This window comes from Pogoniulus pusillus, chromosome 18 (assembly GCF_015220805.1).
Source record: "Pogoniulus pusillus isolate bPogPus1 chromosome 18, bPogPus1.pri, whole genome shotgun sequence".
In the NCBI taxonomy this organism is placed as follows: domain Eukaryota; kingdom Metazoa; phylum Chordata; class Aves; order Piciformes; family Lybiidae; genus Pogoniulus; species Pogoniulus pusillus.
This window is the reverse complement of record NC_087281.1, coordinates 2,975,129-2,996,391: the sequence shown is the minus strand read 5'-3', so window position 1 is coordinate 2,996,391 and position 21,263 is coordinate 2,975,129. Positions and strand designations below refer to the sequence as shown.

Genomic DNA, 21,263 nt, shown 5'->3' with positions numbered 1-21,263 from the left:
TACTTGAAAACCTTTAAAATCAGGCCTCGTTTGGCACACTTCAAAGTTTTACTTGTAAAATAAACTTTCAACTCCACAGTTTAAAAAGTCAGATCAATAAAAATGTATTTCCTCAAGTGTTTCTTCTTGCCACAGCACACGGAGTGTCCCTTGTGATGTGCGGAACCCTTGCAGCATTGCTGTCAGTCGCCCCGCTCCTGTTGGTAGCGACTCAGCTCAACCCAAACCTGTCAGCAGTGCAAATGATACCAGGTAGCTCCACTCCATCACATAGCAGCCTCATTCTACTTAACATCCACCCATACAACTGTTGCTACATACTTGATTCCTAGTAGATCATTTACAGTCCTTTCCATCCCATCGTGTCTTCAGCTGGTCACAGTGAAAGACTGTTTGTTTCGTGTTTGACTTAAACCCTTCTATCTTAGAAGTAGCTGCTAAGATCACTTTCAGATTTAAGATGTCTGAATAATATGGTAGGTAAAGCATGTGGTTCTGACCTAGACTACAGATTTCCTCAGTAAAACTGTCCATGCAATTAACACCTGCCAGTTAGTGCATCAGTATAACTCTACTAAATAGTTAGTATTGGTAACTAACACTTTGCAGTGAGATAAATGTAATGTGCAAATGAACCCAGGCATCTGGGATGCAGCAGGATGTCTTGCCATGAGCAGTCCAGCGGGGTGTCACACTGGCTATGCAGGCTGCTGGTGTGGAGGCATTTAGAGTCTGTCCCTGGCAAACTCAAGGCAGTGGAGTTTCCAGGCAAACAATTAGGCAGTAAGCAATGGCAGCAGGCATCAGCAGGCACAAATACAATGGCAGAGCACACTGCATTCACTGATACTTCTTTTATCAATGTGGGCTGAGACTATTGGGCCTTGGGACACAGAGCAGTCAATCAGGATGGCAGTTAGCCAAGCCTGACCATAGCAGGTGGAGCCATAGGCTTGCTTTACCCAAATATGGGAAGAGCACAAGCCTTGCACAGGGCAGACACAAGCTAAGTGTGTGTACCTTGTTCACCACAGGAGAAAAACATGCCTGGGCAAGCCAGGACATGTCTAAGCCTATTTCTGTCCTATCAGGCCTAGCCCAACGTCTGCCAAAACCAATTTTGAACAAACAGAATGAAACATAGGATTTCAGGATGGTTGGTTGCTTGTGTTGGGTTTTGGTTTTGTTTGGTAGGGTTTTTTTTTTGTTAGTTTTGTTTTCCCTTCTTTATGTATTGCTGCACCTTTGGCTTAGGATTGTGCAGAATACATTTAACATGGAAGAAGTTATCCCTGTATCAGGCTATGTAACAGAAACCACTGCTTTGTGAGTGTAGTTCCTGTGCTGTGAGACTGCAGGGGGCATGAGTGATTTTTTGTTTGGTTGTTTTTTTGAGACCCATTCCTGTCTTTCTTGGCTTTTTTGCCTCTGATTTAGAATCATAGAATCAGTCAGGGTTGGAAGGGTCCACAAGGATCATCTAGTTCCAACCCCCCATGGGCAGGGACACCCTACCCTAGAGCAGGCTGCCCACAGCCTCAGCCAGCCTGGCCTTAAACACCTCCAGCCATGGGGCCTCAACCACCTCCCTGGGCAACCCATTCCAGCCTCTCACCACTCTCATGCTCAACAACTTCTTCCTCACTTCCAGTCTGAATCTTTCCCACCTCCAGCTCTGCTACATTCCCCCCAGTCCTGTCACTCCCTGACAGCCTAAAAAGTACCTGCCCAGCTTTTTTGTAGGCCCTCTTCAGATCCTGGAAGGCCTCAAGAAGGTCACCTGGGAGCCTCCTCCTCTGCAGACTGCACAACTCCAACTCTCAGTCTGTCCTCACAGCAGAGCTGCTCCAGCCCTCTGCACATCCTCGTGGCCCTTCTCTGGACATGCATCTTCAAATCCCTCTTGTGACACGGGCTCTAGAACGGGATGCAGGACTCCAGGTGGGGTCTCAGCAGAGCAGAGGGGGAGAATCACACCTGTCGCCCTGCTGGCCACACTTCTCCTGCTGCAGCCCAGGCTCTGCTTGGCTTTCTGGGCTGCAAGTGCACACTGCTGTTCCACCAGTACCCCCAGTTCCCTCAGGGCTGCTCTCCAGCCTGTCACTGCCCAGCCTGGATTTGTGTTTGGGATTGCCTCGACTCAGCTGCAGGACCTGATATCCTGATATGACATGACTGTAGGCCTTAAATAAAAAGGTGAATGTAGGAACTTGCTGTCCTAGGCAGTGCATAGTGCACAAATGCCACCATAGTTCTAAAAAAGTCAGTTCAATATAACTAGCAAGTAAATTCCAAAGCAGCAGTACTTGGTTGTTTACACTGAGCTCTCTGATGGTTATGTGTTTACACTACATTCATACTAATGACCTTTAAAATGTTTAATTTGTGAGCTAAGCTAAAGTCATTACTCATCATTTTATATTTGTCCAGGACTGGAGGAGAAATGTAGCAAGTCATCTTCTTTTCCTGCTCCATTTCTTTGCCTCATAAGACACACACACAATCTTTCTGGACACAAACAGTAAATAATCTGGGTGGCTAAGATGAGTCTGAAATGAATTTTAGACATCAGCATTCAAAACTATGATACTTAAGGTTCTGTGTTCAGCTACTGCTTCATTTTAGAGGTGGTTTAGCTCTGCTTGTTCTTTGTGAATCTAGAATTGTTGCTCTGTATGTGATTAGAGTAACCTCAGCCTTGCTCTTTAAAACCTCAGCTTCCTAAAGAGTACTGAGGGTTTTCACTTGTGCAATTTCAGTTTCTCCTCAATCTTGAAAGATTTAGTTCAGAGTATTAGGAAGTGCAAAGCAAATATCTTGTAGAGGACATAAATTTATGTGCAAACTCTTTTAGGGGGAAGAAACAGCTTAGGAGTTTCAGTTTCCTTCTTGGCATCAGTTTTTCTTTCGTGTTACTTTGATGATTCATGTCCTAGGCTGCAGAAGTTCTTTCATTTTAAAACTGCACTTGAATTGTCCCTAGGAGTTATTTAGTGTGATGCTAAGTTAATTGGTCTCATGGCTCTTTTTAACAGGGGTTCCAGTGTCCCTGAAAATGATCGATTGGCTTCAATAGCAGCTGAGTTGCAGTTCAGATCCCTTAGTCGGCACTCCAGTCCCACTGAAGAGCGAGAAGGTGATTGTCACAGTCACAGATTGTGACCTGGGTGTGCAGATGATTTATCTCATGAACATATTGCTCTCTGTTTCTGGTTCTTAACCCCTTCCAATTTTTTGTTGTCTTTTCCCATTCAGAACTCTTTAACTTTCAGACATACTCCAGCATAAGTTCTTCTGTTTTCAGACATACTCACTATTTTCTGGCCTTTCATATTGTTCCTGAGTCTTACCTGAAGGGATTTACTGGTGTCTTAAAATGTTCAAAATGGAAGGAGTAACATGATTACTGAATTCCATACCCCATTTCAAAGTCAGTCCCTAAGTTAAGGAAGTACAAACTGGACCCATCAGGACAGTGAGGAGTTTTCTAGCTGGTTCTTTAACTACTGCTGCAGTATTCATCTTGCAAATACTTGCTGTTATGTTGAGTCCTGGAAGAAGGGGCAGGCTGTTTGTGTCCTGCTTAGGGCTTCTGCTCGGGTTTCCCCAGCCTCCAATGTAATGTGGTATTACAACAAATACAAAGTCACAGAATTGCCAGGATTGGAAAAGACTTTTAGGATCATGCAGTTAAATCATTAGTCTAACACTGAAAAGTTCCCAACTAAATCATATCCCTAAGTTGTACATCTACAGGACTCTTAAATACTTCCAGGGATGGAGACTCCACCACTGCCCTGGGCAAGTCATTCCAATGCCTGATAACCCTTTTAGTGAAGAATTTCTCTTAATACCCAACCTAAAGTTCCCTTAGTGCAGCTTGAGGCCATATCCTCTTATTCTGTCACTTGTTGCTTAATTGAACAGACCAACTCCCACCTCTACAACCTCCTTTCAGGTAGTGGTAGAGTAATAAGGCCTCCCTGCAGCTTCTTTTTTTCCAGACTAAACACAGTTGTCTCAGCTGCTCCTCCTAAGACTTGTTCTCTAGACCCTTCACCAGCTTCACTGCCCTTCTTTGGGCATGCTCCAGCACCTCAGTGTCCTTCTTGTAGTGAGTGGCCTCAAACTGAGCACTGTACGTGAGATGCAGCCTCACCAGTGCTGAGTAGAGAGGTGCAGTTACTTCCTTGGCCCTACAGGTGAGGATGCCTTTGGCTCTCTTGGCTGGCTGAGCACACTGCTGGCTCATCTTCATCTGGCCATCAAGCAACATCCCCAGGTCACTCTCTGCTGAGCAGCTTTCCGGCCACTCCTCCCCAAGACTGGGAGGGCTTCTGGGGGTTGTTTTGGCCAAAGTGCAGAACCTGGCATTTAGCCTTATTGAAATCCATATGACAGATCTTGGCCCATCAGTTCAGTCAGTGAAGATCCCTCTGCAGAGCCTCCCTATCCTCAAGCAGATCAACACTTCCACGTATGGCGCCATAGGCACACTTACTAAGGGTGCACTCGATCCCCTCGTCCAGATCATTGATCAGTGTGTTTGAGAGGACTGGCCCCAGTGCTCAGCCGTGGGCAACATAGCCTGTGACCAACTGCCAGCTGCTTTTAGCTCCATTCAGCACCAGTCTTTCGGCCCAGCAATCCAGACAGATCTTTCACACAGTAAAATCATGGCCTATAGAGGTCATGATCAACCAGTTTCTTCAGGAGAATGCTGTGGGAAATGGTGTCAAAGGCTTTACAAAAGTCCAAGCAGATGACATCCACAGCTTTTCCCTCATCCACTAAGCAGCTGTAGATCAAGTTCATCAGTCTGGATCTGCCTTTCATAAACCCTCACTGGGCCTGATCATCTGCTTGTCCTATATGTGCTGCATGATGGTACTCAGGATGATCTGTTACAACATCTTCCCCAGCACTAAAGTTAAAGTAGCAGGCCTGTAATTTCCCAGATCCTCCTTGTAGGTGAGTGTCACCCTTCCAGTCTGCTGGCACCTCCCTGCTTAGCCAGAACTGATGAAAAAGTGTGGCAGGTGGCTGAATGAGCACCTCTGCCAGCTCTCTGAGAACTCTTGGGTGGTTTACATCCAGTCCCAGAGACTTGTGGATGTCTAAGTGGAGCAGCAGGTTACTATCTGCTCTTAGATTGTGAGGGCTTCGTTCTGCTCCCCATCCCTAACTTTCAGGGCCTAGGTATCCAGTGAACAGCTGATCTTACTATTAGAGATCAAGGCAAAGATGCAGCCTTTCCCTCATCATAGAATCAACCAGTTTGGAAGAGAGCTCCAAGACCATCCAGTCCAACCTAGCACCCAGCCCTGGCCAAGCAACCAGACCATGGCACTAAGTGCCTCAGTCAGTCTGCTCTTGAACACTTCCAGGGAAAGTGACTCCACCACCTCCCTGGGCAGCCCATTCCAATGCCAATCACTCTCTCTGCCAACAACTTCCTCCTAACATCCAGCCTAGACCTCTCCTGGCACAACTTGAGACTGTGTCCCCTTGTTCTGTTGCTGCTTGCCTGAGAGAAGAGACCTTAACCTCTATGTTCCCCCTTGCAGAGAGTTTTTATGTTTTTAAGCAGATGTTGAAAGTGTTTTCTTTTGCATGCTTATTCCCTTTTCTGTGTATCTGTATGAATGGGAAACTGCCTTAGGTTAGAGTGAATACAGATCTTTTTCTAAGGAACTGTAGAAGATTGTTTTCCTTCAGCTTTGCCACTCGATTATGTATGCCCTGACTTGAAGAGCTTCCCTGTAGAAGGGAGATCTCTGTTCCTGTATAAATTAAACCTTCCTGCAAAGGAGCTTTCATAATTTGTTTTCTGAAGATAAGCAATTTTTGAACTCAAGAGGATATGATACATGATTGCCTCTTGCAAGATGTATTAGTTCTGATAAGTAAGATGATCTTCTGCTGAATGTAGTGGCATAATCCTTAGTATGAGATAAAGCCACTTCTCTGCTCACAGTATTGTTTCTCTAGAACCATCGTATCCAAAGGGAGACTCAAGCGGCTCGTCCCGGCGGAGTTGGGAGCTCAGAACTTTAATCAACCAGACCAAAGGTAAGTGTTCAGGAGTCAGGGAATCATAGAATCAGTCAGGTAACAAAATACAAACACAGGGAACATTTCTCAATCAAGGAAATTGTTCATTCCTCTTTTTAGACACTACTGCCAAGCAAGCACCGATTGAAGCTGTTCAAAAGTCTGTTCAGTTGTTTGAAGAGAGGAGATACAGAGAGATGAGGAGGAAGAACATCATTGGCCAAGTTTGTGACACACCAAAATCTTATGATAATGTCATGCATGTAGGCTTGAGAAAAGTGACTTTCAAATGGCAGAGAGGAAACAAAATTGGTAGGTCCTTCATGCTTTCATTTATCAGGCTGAAATACCAAGCTTGGTTATTTTGAAGGAAAGCTAAGACTATCTTCTGATATCTTTGGTCTCTGTGTAGGTAATCTCAGCTTTACTGAAGCAGAATGGTAACATACAAAGCTGCAGCTAGAATTTCTCTGTTGTAGATCAGTGAAGTTTTCACTGGTCAAACAAAAAACTCAGGAGAAGGATTTGGTTAAGACAATTACTTAGGTTATGATCCTGCAGTTCCTGCATGTGTTTAATCCATACAGTGTTTGAATTCTGCTTTTGGAAGAGCCAGGAGTACAAATGGAAATGAGCACAAACTTGGGAATTTTCTTTCCCAATAATTGTTGTTGTTTCTCTCTTTATGATCATTTTTTTCTCTCTGGGGTCTGTGGGAACCAGAAGTACAAATGGAAATGAGCACAAACTTGGGAATTTTCTTTCCCAATAATTGTTGTTGTTTCTCTCTTTATGATCATTTTTTTCTCTCTGGGGTCTGTGGGAACCAGAAGTACAAATGGAAATGAGCACAAACTTGGGAATTTTCTTCCCTAATATTATTGTTGTTTCTTTCCTTATGATCATTATGTGGGAAAAACCCTCATATTCCTAAGTTTTCTTTCTGTAAATACAATGTTTTTACTTTTCATCAGCTTAAATTCAGGATTATGAATGCAGTATTAGCTGCTACAGGTTAAAAACTACTAGAAATATTAAATGACAGTGCAGGTAAATAATTTCAACAGGCTGAATTTTCAGTTACAGTGTCTTACTGCAGTTGAAGTGCAGTACTTATTGAATGTAGTACTGCAGTGAAGTGGTACTTATTGAATGTAGTAAAACTTGATTTTCTTTAATTCTTCAGGTGAAGGCCAGCATGGGAAGGGCTATATTGTACAAGCTTCGTTTTCAGCTACATTTTCTTGCTGCAGTTGAAGTGCATGGTACTTACTGAATTTAGTATAACATCATTTTCTTACTTGAATTCCTCAGGTGAAGGCCAGTATGGGAAGGTCTATACCTGTATCAGTGTTGACACTGGAGAGCTGATGGCAATGAAGGAAGTGAGTACACTGTGCACAAGAATCATTACTACTGCCTTGGGTGTTTTCTTGTTTTCAAACCAAAGATGCATGACTTAGCAGGCATTAAGGATTTCTGAACACTCTTGTTAGCTAACTTAGGGGTGACCTCATTGCTGTCTACAGCTACCTGAAGGGAGGCTGTAGCCAGGTGGGGTTTGGTCTCTTCTGCCAGGCAAGCAGCAACAGGAGAAGGGGACACAGTCTCAAGTTGTGCCAGGGGAGGTCTAGACTGGATGTTAGGAGGAAGTTGTTGTCAGAGAGAGTGATTGGCATTGGAATGGGCTGCCCAGGGAGGTGGTGGAGTCACTGTCCCTGGAGGTGTTGAAGCAGAGCCTGGCTGAGGCACTTAGTGCCATGGTCTGGTTGCTTGGGAAGGGCTGGGTGCTAGGTTGGCCTGGATGATCTTGGAGGTCTCTGCCAACCTGTTCAGTTCTGTGATTCTATGATTCTATGACAGTTGTTTCTTCATGTTGCCACATCTCCTTAAGTTGTTAAGCTTATCCTTTTCAGTTTGCAACATTTCAGTCTAAATGTATGTAACATGATTAATCTGTTTTTACTAATCTCACAGGGACGTTGTGAACTTAGTGAATGCTTATTTAATATGTGTGAAATCTCATTAAGAGATCTTAAAATTGTTTCAGAAAGAGATGTCTGAGCAGTGAAGATAGTACATAAATTTACTTTTATTTCACAGTTATTTGTTTTCACATTTTATTCCTCTTCATTCCTGGGAGAGAAAGGTAGGAAGTGTCACATCAGATGCTTTTCAGCTTTTCCTGTAGTTTAGGCTGTGTTACAAATCTGTTGGCTAAACCTGGTGGGAACAGAATATTTAATTTCCAGGATAGAAGTAAAGCTGTGTAGATACAGAGATCAGTTTTCCCTACAGCACTTTGGGGTTTTTAAGTATTAACATGGTTTAGTTGAACAGCATTTCCACATCCTCAGGCAGCTGTGAGCATCAACTGGTCACAACACTTAACCATACCAGACACTTAGAATCATAGAATCAACCAGGTTGGAAGAGACCTCCAAGATCATCCAGCCCAACCTATCACCCAGCCCTGTCCATTCAACTAGACCATGGCACTTAGTGCCTCATTCAGGCTTCGCTTGAACACTTATGTCATAGGAACCACTTTTTCCACACACAGTGCATATGTGACCTCAAGGAGTGTGGAAAAGCAAGGCTGAGCATAGAATAGAATCATAGAATCAGTCAGGGTTGGAAGGGACCAGAAGGATCATCTAGTTCCAACCCCCTGCCGTGGGCAGGGACACCCTACCCTAGAGCAGGCTGCCCACAGCCTCAGCCAGCCTGGCCTTAAACACCTCCAGGGATGGAGCCTCATCCACCTCCCTGGGCAGCCCAGTCCAGCCTCTCACCACTCTGATGCTCACCAACTTCCTCCTCACATCCAGTCTGAATCTTTCCTACCTCCAGCTTTGCTCCATTCCCCCCAGTCCTGTCACTCCCTGAAAGCCTAAAAAATCCCTGCCCAGCTTTTTTTGGAGGCCCCCTTCAGATCCTGGAAGGCCACAAGAGTCACCTGGGAGCCTCCTCTTCTCCAGACCAAACAGCCCCAACTCTTTCAGTCTGTCCTCATAGCAGAGCTGCTCCAGCCCTCTGAGCATCCTCCTGGCCCTTCTCTGGACATGCGTCTTCAAATCCCTCTTGTAACAGGGGCTCCAGAACTGGATGCAGTACTCCAGGTGGGGTCTCAGCAGAGCAGAGTAGAGGGGGAGAATCACCTCCCTGAACCTGCTGCTGACACTTCTGCTGCTGCAGCCCAGGCTCTGGTTGGCTTTCTGGGCTGCAAGTGCACACTGCTGGCTCCTGTTGAGCTTCTTGTCCAGCAGCACCCCCAAGTCCCTCTCCTCAGGGCTGCTCTCCAGCCAGTCACTGCCCAGCTTGGATTTGTGCTTGGCATTGCCTCGACCCAGCTGCAGGACCTTGCACTTGGTCTTGTTTAGCCTCCTGAGGATGATACTTTTACCGTGCTGCCAGAAAGCAAATAGAGCCAGAACAAGTACTAGAAAGTCAAATGCACATATTTTACCTTTGGTTGCTGGGATGTTGTGATTGGTTTGTTCTGTGTAATCATTCCAGGATACAATTTGTACCCAAACAGTGGTAAGAGTAGATAAGTGGACATTACGAAAAGATGACCAATCAATAATTTCCTACCTATTTCCTCACACTTCAAAGATGCAGGACTAGTTATTTGTAATAAAGTTTGCCAACTAGAGTTTATCCAGTTGAGCTGTAGTTAAGTCTGAAGAAAGTCTGACAATAAAGTCTGAAGTATTCTCAGGGCATGTGCTCAAGTTTTTAACCAGTTTAAAAGCAAAGGTGCTCCAAAGGCAGTCCAGAAAGCCTTTTATTTGGAAGTTGTCAACAGTCTGCATGTGAGCTCACCATGAGGAGGCTGGGAGTTTTTGTGGTGAAAGGATTCTGGAAGTTAAAAATGCTCAAGTAAGCAGCAGCATATTGTGTAGTTAACCTTCTAGTGAAGTGTCTGTCAAACAAAGTGCATTTAATTTGCCCAGGAGCACAGACATGCTAATCTGCAAAAAGCACCTGCATCCAAAAAGCAAAACTGAATTCCAGAAACAGTGTGCTGCTGATTGGATGAAAAGGTTATTTCATTGGGAAAAAGCAAAGCAAACAACAAAAAACAACCCCAGCAACATATCAAGTGTTTGTATAGTCAGTAAAGGAGTATGGCACAAGAAGTTAAGCAGAGGCATTGAATACACCCTTGGCAAGTTTGCTAGTGACACCAAGGGGTGTGGTGCAGCAGACACTTTGGAAGGAAGGGATCCATCCAGAGGGTCCTGGACAGGCTGGAGAGGTGGGCACAAGCCAAGCTCATGAGGTTCAACAAGACCAAATTAGAACATAGCCCTATGAGGGGAGGCTGAGGGAGCTGGGAGTGTGCAGTCTGGAGAACAGGAGGCTCAGGAGGGACCTCATTGCTGTCTGCAACTACCTGAAGTGAGGCTGTAGCCAGGTGGGGTTGGTCTCTTCTGCCAGGCAAGCAGCAACAGAAGAAGAGGACACAGTCTCAAGTTGTGGTGGGGGAGGTCTAGGCTGGATGTTGTGAGGAAGTTGTTGTCAGAGAGAGTGATTGGCATTGGAATGGGCTGCCCAGGGAGGTGGTGGAGTTCCTGTCCCTGAAGGTGTTAAAGCAAAGCCTGGCTGAGGCACTTGGTGCCATGATCTGGTTGATTGTCTAGGGCTGGGTGCTAGGTTGGACTGGATGATCTTGGAGGTCTCTTCTAAGTAGGTTGATTCTCTGATTCTATATCTATATGTGATTGTCCAAAAATGGTTTGATGTTCTTTTTTGGTGTAGGGTTGGGGTTATAGGCACACTGCCTTGGGCCTGTCTGAGTAACAGTGCTGGTTAGCTGCTTTTGTGCTTTGGGTTTAAGATGGATCCTTCTGGGGCTTGGGGGCTGCTTTGTTTGTTTTCATTATTTAATACTTTGAAATAGCAGCAAAATAATGAAAAATTTTCCTTGCAGATAAGATTTCAACCTAATGACCACAAAACCATCAAAGAAACAGCTGATGAACTGAAGATTTTTGAAGGCATTAAACACCCAAACCTTGTTCGTTATTTTGGCGTGGAACTCCACAGGGTAAGAGAACATAAATTAGGTTGGGTTTTTTTTTGTTCCCTAGGGCAGAAAGAACATTTTAAGGAGTGTTGGATCATGGAGATTTTCCTTGAGAATGTTCTAGTTTAGCTTAATTGTCTGGACACCTCTGAACTGCAGTGTGTCTATTTTCTTAGCCTCTCTGAAACATAGTTTGGATGAATGTTTTGGAACTGGTACATCAACAGAGATGTTCACACTAAAGGAGTAGAGTGGGTCACAGAAGCATTCAGGTTGGAAAAGACCCTCAGGATCACCTGAAACTGTTCTATGCTGCTACTCTGTTTAACTGCTCTAAAAGCAACCTGTGCCATATGGTAACTTCTGTGTGTAGATGAAGACCAGACAGTCTAAAACCCTTCACTAGTAGCAGCAAAGGTGGTGCCAATGTCTTGTCAATTCCTAGAAGAACGTGCTGGCATTTAAATGGTGCTGCCAGAGAAGTAGCTTATGGAAGCAGCTCTTCTGGAATTCAGATCACATCTCTTCAGAAGGACAAAGTTGTTTTCTTACTTGAGCAGGTGAACTAATGAAGCCTTGGTTTCTATAGAGCTGTGTTCCAAAGCTGCATGCTGAGATAACAACTTTTGATTACACTTGACTTCCCATGTGTCCTTCCCACCTCCTCCTATGAGCCTTAGGCCCTTGGTTTATCTCTGCCCAGTGAGGCTGGCAGGGAAGGTGTCTCTGGCTGGGAAGTAGAGTGTGGTTTTGACTGATTTGCTCAGTATGCATGGGTTGAATTGCTGACCCATTGCTGGTTTAGGAGGAGACACAGGCTGCTTTCTCTCTGCATTTCTTTACATGGTGACACAGCTTGGCTGTCTGTGCCACTGGGTCATTGGATTCTCAGCTAGTTCTAAGACCTTAGTGTCTTGGCCATCTTCTTGCTGAAATTGGCTGGACTTGAAGGCAGAGAAAGGGAACAAGAACCTAACTTCTCCTTGCAGAAAGTTAGAGTTGGCATGCTTGTTCAAACCACAAACAGCAATAGAGACTTGCCCTCATCAAAAAGTCAGCACATGATACTGCAGGAATTGGGAGAGAGAGGAATAAACAACATTATCAAAAGCCCCAAACACCACTTTACATTTTTTGTGACTACACAAAGGAACTTCCTGTATTTCTGCTCCCAAAGTAACCTATTGTATACCTCTAATCAGTGTCACTTGCATACAAATGACACAGATTGATTTGTAGCAGAGATTTTCCATAGCTGTGCAATAGAATATAGTAGGTTGAAGCATGCCCAAGCTGGTAGAATTCTGAAGAGATGATTACTAGCTATTCCAGGCTGAGAGGTCCTGCCATTAAAGCATCACTTCCATTACTCTTTTCACAAAAAACAAAGGATGGAAGCTGTGGTGGGTTAGGAACTTCCTTCCCCACTATTGAAATTTACCAGACAAGCTCAGAGAATCATAGAATTAGTCAGGGTTGGAAGGGACCACAAGGATCGCCTAGTTCCAACCCCCCTGACATGCCCAGGGACACCATACCCTAGAGCAGGCTGCCCACAGCCTCATTCAGCTGGCCTTAAACACCTCCAGGGATGGTGGCTCAGTTGGTGGCTTACTTCCAAGCTCAGATGGGTTGGAAGTAGGATGAAGCTATATTTACAGCAGAGCAAAATGTCTAAGTGTATGTACACAATGTGTTTACAAACTAGAAATAATGCAGGACTCCAAACACCCACCCTGGCAAAGGAAACAACCAGCCAAGCTTATCTTACGTGTTAGCCAAGGTTAGAGGAGAGATACTAGATTGAAGAGCAAGTGAATACATTTAGAATAGAAGTGAATCGAATCTACCAGGTCGGAAGAGACCTCCAAGCTCATCCAGTCCAACCTAGCACCCAGCCCTAGCCAATCAACCAGACCATGGCACTAAGTGCCTCAGCCAGGCTTTGCTTCAACACCTCCAGGGATGGCAACTCCACCACCTCCCTGGGCAGCCCATTCCAATGCCAATCACTCTGTCTCTGAAGAACTTCCTCCTAACATCCAGCCTAGATCTCCCCTGACACAACTTGACACTGTGTCCCCTTGTTCTCTTGCTAATGAGTAGGAACTAAGGATGTATGACATTATATTGGGGCTCAAGGTTACAACTGGACAAGCCACACATTATGTTCATTTCACTGGACAAAGTCAGACTCTTGTGCTGCTGATGAGCTGCTTTTAAAATTGCAAAGCAAAAAAATCCTTCCCAAGTGTGTCACAAATGTGAACTTCTTGTACCAAGCATTCATCACACAAGTTTAAGCTAATCCCTGTTCCAAGTATTTCTCATTTGACCTTTTTGCCATGACATTTGTGTGCTGTGTGACATCAGTGATGATTGTGAGTGATGCTGCATAAGCATCACTCAGAAGGTTGCTGCTGTTGTGCCGTGGGTTGGCTGATGTCACTTGCATACATGGGGGCACTGGGCTCACCTTATCTCAAAGCTCTGAAAAGAAGGGAAGGTGGCAGATGGAGAGTGCCTCATTCACTGGTGACATTGCCATTTTTCATTACAAACATTTCTCCACCACCTCCCTGGGCAGCCCATTCCAATGCCAATCACTCTCTCTGCCAACAACTTCCTCCTAGCATCCAGCCTAGACCTCACCTGGCACAACTTGACACTGTGTCCCCTTCTTCTGTTGCTGCTTGCCTGGCAGAAGAGACCAACCCCACCTGGCTACAGCCTCCCTTCAGGTAGTTGCAGACAGGAATGAGGTCACCCCTGAGCCTCCTCTGCTGCAGGCTGCACACCCCCAGCTCCCTCAGCCTCTCCTCACAGGCTGTGCTCTAGGCCCCTCACCAGCATCATTGCCCTTCTCTGGACACGTTCAGTGCCTCAACATCTCTCTTGAACTGAGGAGCCCAGAGTGGGACAAACCGTTGACATTGTAGCTTTTTTTATCCCTCTCAGCAAACCAATGAATGATGTAGATGTCATCATTATTTTCTTTTCACCCCAATGATCTAATTTCTCTCATTAAAATGTTCCAATTAGTCTCACACCAGCGCAGAAGGAAAACTTGATCCTAACTCAGTGTTAAAACTAAACCCAATGAAATCCGGTTTGGTTCCCACAACAGGAAGAAATGTACATCTTCATGGAGTACTGCGATGAAGGCACTCTGGAGGAGGTATCCAAACTGGGCCTTCAGGAGCATGTCATTAGGCTCTACTCCAAGCAGATCACAGTTGCTATCAATGTACTGCATGAACATGGTATTGTTCACCGAGACATTAAAGGTAACGTTAGCCCTACAAGGTAACGTTGTTGTTTCAGCGCTGTAGGTGAGGGTGGGAGGGAGTGGGGGACATACTTTCAGATTTAGCACACACTTCTCTGTGCAGCCCTTAAGTCTATAAGGCCTTCCACTCATTTTTCAACTTACAAGTTGTTTGGCTAGTGACATGCTCCTGTTTAAATGGTGGACATAAGAGATGTTCACAGTTGGCATTGCAAACTCAAACATTTTACCCACGATCCATAGAGTTTCTCTAGGGGTTGTTAAAACTGTTGGGGCTTCAATCCAACTCGAATTTGAGTCCTTTTAGTTCTAGTACTAATGCAGTGAGTTCTGGAATGTTGGCTAGTGACATACTCCTGTTTAAATGGTGGACATAAGAGATGTTCACAGTTGGCATTGCAAACTCAAACATTTTACCCACGATCCATAGAGTTTCTCTAGGGGTTGTTAAAACTGTTGGGGCTCCAATCCAACTCGAATTTCAGTCCTTTTAGTTCTAGTACTAATGCAGTGAGTTCTGGAATGCTGGTTTTTCTTCTCATCTGTGCAAAAAAATGGTGTTACCCTGGAGCTGACAAGCAGCATACAGTGTTAAAGAGTTGTTCATCAGAACTTTTCCTTGCTGTTCCCATTTTCCAGAGGAGTTGTAGGATTTCAGGCAAATGGTTGATTAAACATAGTAATAAAAGCCACGTGAGGAGAAGTACAAAGAGATGTAGTAAAATCAGTTGCCCAGTGTTTGGGGTTTTTTGCCATACATTTATCTACTCATGCCTGGCTCTCAGCTTTTGCTTGCAGAGTGAGCAGATTGGAACTAGAGTAAGTGCAGGGGGATTGGATGTGGCATTTGCTTGAGGCACCCAGTGTCAGTCTGCATTTCACATTCATTTTTCTTTTCCTGCGCCCTCCAGAGCATCCTCCATGTCCAGTTATCTTGGTTTTGTTAGCCTGGCATATTGTGCTCACCTCTGGCAGAAACTTAGCAGATGTTAGGGGGAGCAGTGCAGACAGTATGCCCTGTGAATGCTCATTTTGTGACAAGGCAGTGCAACCCAACGATGCTGGGTTTCTATGTCCCTCTTGCTCACAGGGTTTTGAACCACCGCAGCAGTGTAGGAGGTTCCGAGTTGCTCTTGGTCCTTTGGCCTGGTGCTTCTCATTTGGGAAAAGAACTATCTACGGTCCAGAGGCCTCCCACCCAGGTAGGCCACTCCTGAGTCAGTTTTGGCTTTTTTTCCTAGAAAACACTTTCCCTGACTCCCATTCCCCAGCAGTCTTGCCTTTTCTGGTTCTCCTTCCTGACCAAAGGTTGCTCTGCAGTTGTGCATTCCCCTCCGTGCTTGTCACAGTGCCCTCCTTTGCCCTTTACTTGACCGTCCCATATCCAGGTTCTGCTTAGTTGAGTTATGCTCTCCTGGAAGCTTGTTGTGATCAAAATCCAAGGCTGGCTAACAGGGATTTCTTTTGTACTACTCTGTCATTGCTGGTTTCTGGATATGTTTCCAAATAGTTCTTCCTCTCATCAGGAAAATGCAGTGAAGTGAGAAGAGTTGTTCAGCAGAACTGTAATGCTGAGTTTGCTGAGGGCATTTCTGCTGCAATGGATTTCTCATGCCAAGTGCTGGGGTGTTCCTTGAGAGTAGCAGCAGCAGCAGAGGGTCACTGCAGACCCCTCTGTGTATAGACCTTCCCAAAACTTAATGACAGAGTATGAAGTGAGACCACAGAGAGTAATTTTAATGAAGATTAACTGGTGTTACATTGGAAGGCTTTTGCTTTCTGTCTCCTTTTAAGCTAAGATTGCATCCACACATTTGCAGGCTAACGACAGTAAAGAGAACTCTGGGTTTACTTCTAGCCCTTACATAGTCAGGTACTCCTGTTGTTCTGCTAGGGAAGAATGATCAGATGCCATTCAACACTGCTAGGACTGCTTAGCTATGGCAATCTCACTCTCAGATCTCATTCTCATGGCCAGTTTGCTGGACATTGCTGTGGATTCTGTTTCTTTCAGCAGCTGACAGCCAGTTCTTAGAGAAGTCATTTATACATGTCCTGCAGCTGGTGTCTGCAAGTGCCTTGTGCTTAAAAACCCTTGCAGTTAGCAGTGTCCACTAGCAGTCTGCTGTCATTCAGATGAAGCAAGACACAACTTGAGTCCTTTTTCAACTCATGGCTGCAAGAGCAAGCTGAAGGTGGTTGTGCCTGGTTATGCCCACAGATGCAGGCTAACCAAAACCTGGTTATTGCAGCTGCATTGGTTTTGGTTAGCCTGCATCTGTGTGTAAAGTAGTTGGTTTATTATGCAGCAGCTGATTAGGGCTTTGGGGATAATGTGTGGGGTTTTTTAGATCTCTGTCCTGGGTATTGAATTTTAACCCTTATGGCTAAGCCCAGATTTCTCAGTTATAATTGCTTCACTTACTGCAAGGAAGCTCTCTGCTCAGTGATTGAGAATAATGGAATATTGAATGCTGAAGGGACTTGGAGCCTCTGGACATCTGTGGCTGAGCCCTCTGCTTAATACAGTGTCAACTTCAGTGTCAGACAGCTCAGGACTCTGTTGAGGTACTCCAGGGATGGAGATTCCCTTTCTCTGGGCCCCTGTGCTAGTGACTGACCTATATACATTGTGAAGAACTTTTTGCTGGTACCTCCCTGGAATTTGTAGAGGTTGCCCTTTGTGCCCATTGCCCCATATCCTTTCACAGGGTGCCTTTGAGGAAAAAGCCTGTTTCCATCTTCCTCACAGCCTTCCTTCAAATAGCTGAAAGCATCACTGAATTCATACGCTCCTCCCCTCTTCCCTTCAGGCTGAGTAAACCTCTCTCTCAGCCTCTCCCTGTACGCAGTGTGCACCTGCCCTAATCATCTTGGTGACCTTCTGCTAAGCCTGCTCCAATATGTCAGTGTCTGTCTTAGAATCATAGAATCCGTCAGGGTGGGAAGAGACCACAAGGATCATCCAGTTCCAGCCCCCCTGCCATGGGCAGGGACACCCTACCCTAGAGCAGGCTGCACACAGCCTGGCCTGAAACACCTTCAGCCATGGGGCCTCAACCACCTCCCTGGGCAACCCATTCCAGCCTCTCACCACTCTCATGCTCAACAACTTCCTCCTTACATCCAGTCTGAATCTTTCCCACCTCCAGCTTTGCTCCATTCCCCCCAGTCCTGTCACTCCCTGACAGCCTAAAAAGTCCCTCCCAGCTTTTTTTGTAGGCCCCCTTCAGATCCTGGAAGGTCACAAGAAGGTCACCTGGGAGCCTCCTCTTCTCCAGTCTCAACGGCCCCAACTCTTTCAATCTGTCCTCATAGCAGAGCTGCTCCAGCCCTCTGAGCATCCTTGTTACCCTTCTCTGGACATGCTCCAAAATCTCCACATCCTTCTTGTAATGGGGGCTCCAGAACTGGATGCAGTACTCCAGGTGGGGTCTCACCAGAGCAGAGCAGAGGGGAAGAATCACCTCCCTGGCCCTGCTGGCCACACTTCTGCTGCAGCCCAGGCTCTGCTTGGCTTTCTGGGCTGCAAGTGCACACTGCTGGCTCCTGTTGAGCTTCTCATCCAGCAGCACCCCTAAGTCCCTCTCCTCAGGGCTGCTCTCCAGCCACTCACTGCCCAGCCTGGATTTGTGCTTGGCATTGCCTCGACTCAGCTGCAGGACCTTGCACTTGGTCTTGTTGAGCCTCCTGAGCTTGGCTTGTGTCCACCTCTGCAGCCTGTCCAGGTCCCTCTGGATGGAGCCCTGCCCTCCAGCCTGTCTGCTGCACCACACAGCTTGGTGTGGTCAGCAAACTTGCTGAGGCTGCACTCACTGCCTCTGTCCATGTCTTGTACCAGGACCCCCCAATACGAGGTACAGCTCTCCAGATGTGGTCTTACAAATGCTGAATTGACAAGAACTGATAGCTGAGGTCATGCTTGGTGCTTTCTTTCTGTGAGAGAAGGGCATATTCCTGCAGAGTGCTTGGATTGTGCTTTTCAGAATGAATGCAGAAAATTAGGGGATTGTATCTCAAGCTTCAGTAAATCAGGATCATGTGGATGGGACACTCACAGCCAGGAAGCCCTCATCAAAATGTTACTTCTTTGGTGCTGGTTTTCTCAACATTTTATACTATTTCTGCCTCTGTGTTTTCATGATGAGCACAGAGGAAGCAAGGCCATTCTGCATCAGACAGAAGACTATGGATGTGTCACACTTCCTAAAGCAAAAGTGGATACTAAAGCTGATTTCTTCTTATCAAAGGGTAGCATTTGGCCTGCTTGTTTGGCTGCTTCACTGCCAAAGTACTGGCTGAGGAGTGTCTGTGAGTTGTCCCTCTGCGTGGAATTATGCCGCCATCTTCAGTGGGGCTTTTGCTTCTGCTCCTTGAACTCATAGTGTTTACACCAGCACCTGTGGAATACTACACAACTGCAGTGTTCCCTCTGCTTAATCAGGCTGTGAAACTTCAGTTCAAATGTGCTGGGTCGTAGCTATTGCTAGGACCTGGCTTCTGATGCTGGCTCTTTGTTTGCAGTCTGCTCAGAGGATCTTACAAAATGGCAATAGAGCTACCTCTTTCCTTGGCCAAGTAGAACCAAGGATCATCAATGCTTTTGAGAGTGTGTGTGGAGGAGGAGAGAAGGAACAGACAGATGTGTTGTGCCTTTTTGCTGGTTTGAGCCATGGTCTCCAGTTCTGTTTGGCTTGTTAGCCATGCAGATATGGTAGGAATTTTCTTACATTCCCAGTAGCAAAGGGAAAAAGCATTGAGCATGCTCAAAGTACTGCCCTTGGGTCTCCAGTTTTCTTCAGGACCTCTTGGATTCTGTGAAAGTTGCATCTAAGAAGACCCTTTTGAAAGACTGGAGTTCCTAAAGCTTGCTCCTGGCATCTGAAGCAAAGGTTCCACAGCAGGCAGTGCATCAGTGGAAGCCTTATTATAGAATCATAGAATCAGTCAGGGTTGGAAGGGACCACAAGGATCATCTAGTTCCAACCCCCCTGCCATGCCCAGGGACACCTTACCCTAGAGCAGGCTGCACACAGCCTCAGCCAGCCTGGCCTTAAGCACCTTCAGGGACAGGCTCTCAACCACCTCCCTGGGCAACCCATTCCAGGCTGTCACCACTCTCATGCTGAACAACTTCGTCCTCACATCCAGTCTGAATCTCCCCACCTCCAGCTTTGCTCCATTCCCCCCAGTCCTGTCACTCTGTGACAGCCTTAAAAGTCCCTCCCCAGCTTTTTTGTAGGCCCCCTTCAGATAGTGAAAGGCCACAATGAGGTCACCTGGGAGCCTCCTCTTCTTCAGACTACACAGCCCCAACTCTTTCAGTCTGTGCTCACAGCAGAGCTGCTCCAGCCCTCTGAGCATCCCTGTGGCCTTTCTCTGGACAGAAAAGGTCAGCAGCACAAATCTCTAAGTTTTGGCTCCTTGTGGTGAAACTTTGCTTTGTTGCTGTTTTGTTGGACAGTTGCAGGTGCTTTCAGGAGAAAGGCTTACAGAAGCTTTCACAGAAACATTTATGCATTGCCCATATTTAGTGTCCCATTGGCCTGCTGCCTTGTACTGCTTCAGTGTGTTTCTGTATTCCTGCTCATTGAAGGAGCTGAGAGTCTGATCAGCTCCATGACTCGTGTCTGTGACTGCAGGGTGACTCTGGACATGCAGTGTCCCTCTGGAGGCAAAGTGCAGAACCTAGCCAGAGAATTCTGACCTTGACTATGTGCAGGGATGTGAATGAAAGACCTGTTGACACAGTATGCAGAGAGCTGAATTCACCAGAAGTTCATTCTTCCTTCAGCACTTGTAAAGGGCCTGCAGTAATTCAGGCTTGAAATTTATTTCTCTAATTATTTATCTCCTCTGTTTTTATGCAGCATCTCTTGGACTAAACAAATCCTGCTTCAGTTGTCAAACATTCTCATAGCAGGTGGAGAAATGGGCAGGGGTTTGGCATCATTGTCCTGCACTGCCTTTTTCTGCCTTGAGCTTTTTGAGGCTTCTTTTTAGTATTCTTGACTATCTGGAGGATGTCAGGCCATGCTAGCTAGAAAAGGTCTTTAGCACAACACAGTACAGAGGAACAGCCAAGAATTCCTGCACTGACCAAATGGTCCAGGTGGAACAAAAGTGAGAACCTTTTGAAGGTTGTCTTCAGATGAGCCATTTTGGCCATAATTTTCTGTGTGTCCTGGAGAAATGCTATGTGTAACAAAGTCCCCAGCATTTGCCTCCTCCTCGAGGAGGCAGGCAGTTTTGTTCTTTGCAAACCATCCATCTTTCATCAAGAGACCACAGCTGAAGCTGTATTTCTGTCAGGTGACTCTTACAACTAACCTACTCATGGTTTCATTGCTATACTTGCAGAGGCCAGGATTTGGCTTGGCAGGTAGTGAGTTGCTTCTGCTCTGCCTGACTTCTGTTGGCTGCCAAAACAGGTGTCTGGGCAGGATGTTGAATGAAAGAAAACCACTGCTTATCATAGAGTCAACCAGGTTGGAAGAGACCTCCGACATCATCCAGTCCAACCTAGCACCCAGCCCTAGCCAATCAACCAGACCATGGCGCTAAGTGCCTCATCCAGTCTGCTCTTGAACACCTCCAGGGATGGTGACTCCACCACCTCCCTGGGCAGCCCATTCCAATGCCAATCACTCTCTCTGCCAACAACTTCCTCCTAACATCCAGCCTAGACCTGCCCTGGCACAACTTGAGATTCTGTCCCCTTGTTCTGTTGCTGGTTGCCTGGCAGAAGAGACCAACCCCACCTGGCTACAGCCTCCCTTCAGGGAGTTGCAGACAGCAATGAGCTCTGCCCTGAGCCTCCTCTTCTGCAGGCTGCACACCCCCAGCTCCCTCAGCCTCTCCTCACAGGGCTGTGCTCCAGGCCCC

General features: G+C 46.1%; 1 protein-coding gene across 1 annotated transcript in view; it reads left to right on the top strand.

Annotated features, from left to right (window-relative positions):
- MAP3K4 (mitogen-activated protein kinase kinase kinase 4) overlaps positions 1 to 21,263 on the top strand; it is an 87,818-nt gene that overhangs the window by 61,820 nt on the left and 4,735 nt on the right. Inside the window, exons 17-23 of the mRNA XM_064158249.1 lie at positions 136 to 252; positions 3,036 to 3,136; positions 5,992 to 6,072; positions 6,175 to 6,366; positions 7,369 to 7,439; positions 10,994 to 11,110; positions 14,217 to 14,376. Coding sequence (XP_064014319.1) covers positions 136 to 252; positions 3,036 to 3,136; positions 5,992 to 6,072; positions 6,175 to 6,366; positions 7,369 to 7,439; positions 10,994 to 11,110; positions 14,217 to 14,376 — 839 coding nt within the window. The remainder of the gene's footprint in view (positions 1 to 135; positions 253 to 3,035; positions 3,137 to 5,991; positions 6,073 to 6,174; positions 6,367 to 7,368; positions 7,440 to 10,993; positions 11,111 to 14,216; positions 14,377 to 21,263) is intronic.